Source organism: Juglans regia, chromosome 2 (assembly GCF_001411555.2).
Source record: "Juglans regia cultivar Chandler chromosome 2, Walnut 2.0, whole genome shotgun sequence".
NCBI lineage: Eukaryota > Viridiplantae > Streptophyta > Magnoliopsida > Fagales > Juglandaceae > Juglans > Juglans regia.
In genome coordinates this window covers 24,871,106-24,876,138 of record NC_049902.1, presented here as the reverse complement: position 1 = coordinate 24,876,138, position 5,033 = coordinate 24,871,106, and the positions used below count along the sequence as shown (strand labels likewise).

At 37.2% G+C, this 5,033-nt stretch overlaps 1 protein-coding gene across 1 annotated transcript; it reads left to right on the top strand.

Annotated features, from left to right (window-relative positions):
* The first annotated feature begins 736 nt into the window (after window positions 1-736).
* LOC108994023 (AT-hook motif nuclear-localized protein 23) lies at window positions 737-2,351 on the top strand. The gene has a single exon (XM_018969096.2). It carries the CDS (start codon window positions 1,130-1,132, stop codon window positions 2,003-2,005), a length of 876 nt encoding a protein of 291 aa, XP_018824641.1. The 5' UTR covers window positions 737-1,129; the 3' UTR covers window positions 2,006-2,351.
* Window positions 2,352-5,033: the final 2,682 nt, after the last annotated feature.

Below are 5,033 nucleotides of genomic sequence, written 5' to 3'. Positions count from 1 at the left end.
CAAATCCTTATCCATGGCATGACAACATTGATTCAAGTTTCATGTTGCGTAGAAAAATGTTTCTCCACCTTGTAGGAGATCAGAACCAAAAAGCAAGTTGAATTTAGTAGCAAAAATCAGTAATTTTTAATAAAGTAATGGAATAAGCAATTTAATTCATTAGTTTCATGGGAATGACCTACGTACTGATGATCTATTTGCAGCTCTAGGCCATTGTCAATACAATAATGGAAAATTCTTCTTATTAGTTATTATATACTATCTCATACTCTATATTTAATAAAAAATATTATCACATTCTATAAAAAAAAATTATAAATATATATTATAAAAGTGATAAATAGTGACTGATGTATAATATTTCTAATACAATAATGAGAATGACCTACGTACTGATGATCTATTTGCAACTCTAGGTCATTGTTAATACAATAATGAAAAATTCTTCTCATTAATTACTATATACTATCTCAAAATACTTTACATTTAATAAAAAATATTCTTATATTCTATAAAAAAGATTATAAATATATATTATAAAAATAATAAATAGTGACTGATGTATAACATTTTTAATACAATAATATATATCTTCTGGCTACTTGTGATCATCAGCTAGAGTACGTAGCGTTGAACTCACTCACCATAAATGCGACTCAGAGTTGCATCGGATCCTTCTCCTCTCTCAATACAAGAAAGCTATATTAAAAAATTTCCCAACTAATACCATATTTAAACTTTTCGTGTGTGAGAAATGACTGCGTTTTGAGTCTTTGTCCCCTCACCATCCCCCCATAGCTCTCTCATCTTCCTTCTTCCTCTCCCTTCTCTTTCTCTGCACTCGATCTTGCTCTTCTCTTGTCGTTGGTTTTCTTCCTTTTCTAAATTTTCTTAAAAAAGTCCTTTCAAATCTAGGCTTCGAGTTCCGGAGCTCTCTATATATCTTTTTTCCTCCGTCTCCCTTTTCTTTCTATTTCTTTTCTCTGCACTCTCTTTTTCTTAATATTTTCGCACTTCCCTTAAAATAAACAAAAGCTAAAAAAACAACAGTTTCATTTGTTTTTTAATTCTCTTATTTTTAATATTTTCCTTGTTTTCTGTTTTCCTTTTGTTTCCCTTTGATGTGCCTATGGCTGGTTTGGATTTAGGTCCTTCTTCTCGATACGTTCACCAGCTTCACAGGCCGGACTTCAACCTCCAAATACAACAGCAAAATCATCAACAACAGCAACAACCTGATTCGGATGAAGACAACAACCGCGGTGGACAGTACTCCGGAGATCATCTGGACGATGGTCCCCATCAGGGTCTTGAGCTGGTGGCCGCCAACATAGCTGGACCTGGGGATATGGTGGCTCGGCGCCCCCGAGGCCGACCCCCGGGGTCAAAGAACAAGCCTAAACCACCGGTCATAATTACCCGAGAGAGCGCGAACACGCTCAGAGCCCATATTCTTGAGGTGGGGACTGGCTGCGATGTGTTCGAGTGTGTGGCCACCTATGCGCGCCGTCGACAGCGCGGGATCTGTATTCTAAGTGGCAGCGGGACTGTAACCAATGTCAGCCTCAGGCAGCCGGCAGCGGCAGGAGCCATAGTCACGCTTCATGGGAGGTTCGAGATTCTATCCCTCTCGGGATCTTTCCTTCCACCGCCGGCTCCACCTGGCGCAACCAGCCTGACCATATTCTTAGCCGGTGGGCAGGGCCAGGTAGTGGGAGGAAGCGTGGTGGGGGAGTTGACCGCGGCGGGGCCAGTCATCGTCATCGCAGCGTCATTTACTAATGTTGCGTACGAGAGGTTGCCGCTGGATGAGGAGGAGCAGCTCCAAATACAGCCGCCAGCTCCACAGGGTTCGGGTGGTGGTGGTGGAGGTGCGGGGAACAATCCGTTTCCGGACCCTTCTGCGGGGTTTCCTTTCTTGAATTTACCGCTTAATATGCCATCGAATGTTCAGTTACCAGTTGATGGGTGGGCGGGGAACTCATCCGGCCGCAATCCGTTTTGAGGCAATGGAATTCTGGGTGTTCGCATAATGCGATCTTTCGGCCTTGATATGGGAATTTAAGAGCTTTTCTGGAGGTTTTTTGCATTGGATAAGAGAGACTTCTGGTTAAAGGTCAGGAAATTCATGGACTATCATCAACGTGGTTAAATTTCTTTTTTCTTTTTCCTTATCTTCTTCCTTTTCTGTCGATGTTGTACCCACGCTTTCTTCTTCTTCTTCTTCTTCTAGTGCCACTTCCTCGTTGGATTTTGGTCTCGTTGATATCTGGAAATAGTCTTTCTGTACTGATGGTGGAACTCTCTTTTACTTATTAATTTGAAATGGTTTGATGATTCAGCTTTCTAACAAAATTTGTCTATCACCATGTGTCATTATGTTTAGAAACTGGCAGTTACTGAACTTTACTGTTAGGAACAGATCGGATAGCTAGGTTTCTCCCTGTCTTCCCCTTTTTCTGATATGGACTAGGTTTTCTATTTTTAGGATCAACTATAATATTTTACCTTCTTTACGTCCATATACATACATATATATATATTTTTTTTTTCCACATAATCAATTTGTGAAAATGGTTCGTTACATCTTACAGGATTTGGGAACATGGGATTGTGTTCTTTGCATTGTTTTCAGAAAATAATAAATAAAACAGTGTTAAAGAACAAGGGTTTTTCCAAGGCTCCCTTGAATTCTCCTAGTTGGATGGACTTAGTGTTGGTGTCAAACCAACAGAATTAAGCTACGTTAATGTTCAACCTGACTTTCCTTATCTACTCCTCCTGGGAATGAGCTCCTTTTAGTTTTCTACTGAATTCAAAATCACCCTTCACAACCATACCTCTTGAAAATATAAAAATAATCTTCAACATCTGGGCGCGAGACATGTCTTTTATTGGCGAGTTTCTAGTGATAAAAGTACTCTTAATTCTCTCAAACATAAATAAAGTCTGCTTGGTAACTAGTGCATGATTATATATTATGCATGCATTATCCACTCCATCAAATGATCTTTCGGAGATGAAAGGTATTAATTTGGAGTTCTTTCTCAAGTACCTGGTTTGGGTTTTGCTTAATTCAAGAGGCATTATAGTTAGCATACTCGAATGAAGATCCACTTTTGTTCACTTAACCGTATGTCTCCGGCACGATCCACTTTTCCAAATCGGAGCAAACTAGCTAGTACTCTATATATAAATTAGCTAGCCTTTGGAGCCTTGATTTTGTACATGGTGATCTCCTCGGACTCTAAAACTTCGATGAATACAACTTTTAGACACTATTTGTGGTTGAAACAGCCTGTAGAGTGCAGACACTGCAAGCTGGGTTCGATGCCTTTTACAAGTTTTGAACAGCCTCCATGCTTCTGTTGAGGAGGCACTACTTAGCCAACTTATCAATAACTGAGATCGAAGTAAAAAATAACAAGTGAGAATCGATACATTTTGAAATATATATATATATATATATAAATTTCATTACCAATAACAGATCTTGACTAGTCTTAAAAGAGATTAAGTCCAGAGGCATTTTTCTCGTGTTGAAATATTCTTCGGATATTATAATTATATCTATAACCCTTATCTGTGTGAGAATATTTTAAGTTCTACGCGGTATGGCTTTTTTAATAAGGCCATCAAGTTATGATCTATTTGATATTTGAGAAACAACTTCCCAATTAAAAGTTTTCTGTTTTATTATATGCTTATCTTGGGAAATTAAATTAATTAATAAGTGCTTCAATTAATATATTCGATGAATATGAAAGGCCTTTTCTTCCCCCACCACTCCGTCTAATATATATGCCATTACACACACAATTCAATCTTTCAAAAGGTAATAATTAGAAAAATTTAATGTTCTGCAGCTACTAGTTATGAATTAGCTTCTTGTTCTTTGTAACCATATAAGTCAAGTTTATTGGAAATCTGGGGTACTCGAATTAGAAAAAATCAATTTATAATTCATTTTCACATCATCCCATGATGTTGCATTAGATGATAGGTTCACAAGTGAAATATAATAAATAGTCTCCAATCATCTAATGCCGATGAAAGGATGATGAGAATTGGGATATGAAGAGTAGCATTACTCAAACCATGATCAACAATTTTCTAGACATATAGGTTTGCGGCAGATCACTTAAATATTGTAAACTCCAGTCCTGTCAAATGACTTTAGTTATTCTCCACTCAAAACGATTATGCGAGGTGCCATTGATGCAACAAATTCTCGTGGGTCTTGTCTTTGGACAATTGCATTTGATTCCTTAACGCACTTTAGTTAAGGAATATGCTTACATGTCTTCTGGGGAATTTTCAGGGTAACATAATTAAATAGGCCTTGCAAATGTGAATCATGATGCCGACTGTCTTGCATGAATGTGAAAGGAAGTATTTATACAAATGACATCATAGTACTACTCGATCCGAAAGAGGATGAAGATTGAAGGACATGCGAGCTAGAGGGTGTGAAGAACTCGTATTAATTTGTCAGAATTTCTATAAATATTTCTTCTAGCTAGACAACATTCAGGACTTAAGTCATGCAGTACTACCTCATATATACTCTATTAAAGTATATAGATGGAACTCCACGTGAAGCGTATAGCTCAGCTGCAACTACTGTACATGGATCGAAAGAAAAACAAATTAATCATGCTACATTAATTAACTTAATTAATGTGCTGATTCGATCTCTCAAGGATTTCTTTTTTTTTCTTCCTATTTTTTTATCCAATGAGGATGATCAGTATGTTTATATAATTATTAGAATTTTTATAGCAATGTTTTTGTTGATTCAAGATCCATGTGGAGAATAAAATCCAGTACTTATAATAGCTCTAGATCATTAATTTGGAGTCAAAACTGATCAATTCAAGGGATCTTTTTTTGGAGCAGGCCTAGGAATGGTCAATCGTTTCTTTAAAGAAGTAAGAGTAGCCTTTGGAGAGCGAGCAGTTTATTTCAAATTAATTGCATCCAAGAAACATAAGAAAGTAATTATATATGAAGGTGACCTGCTACTTTACTCT

Excerpts from the sequence above, each read along its gene's own strand:
- LOC108994023 (XM_018969096.2), top strand. The coding sequence starts at position 1,130 with ATGGCTGGTTTGGATTTAGGTCCTTCTTCTCGATACGTTCACCAGCTT.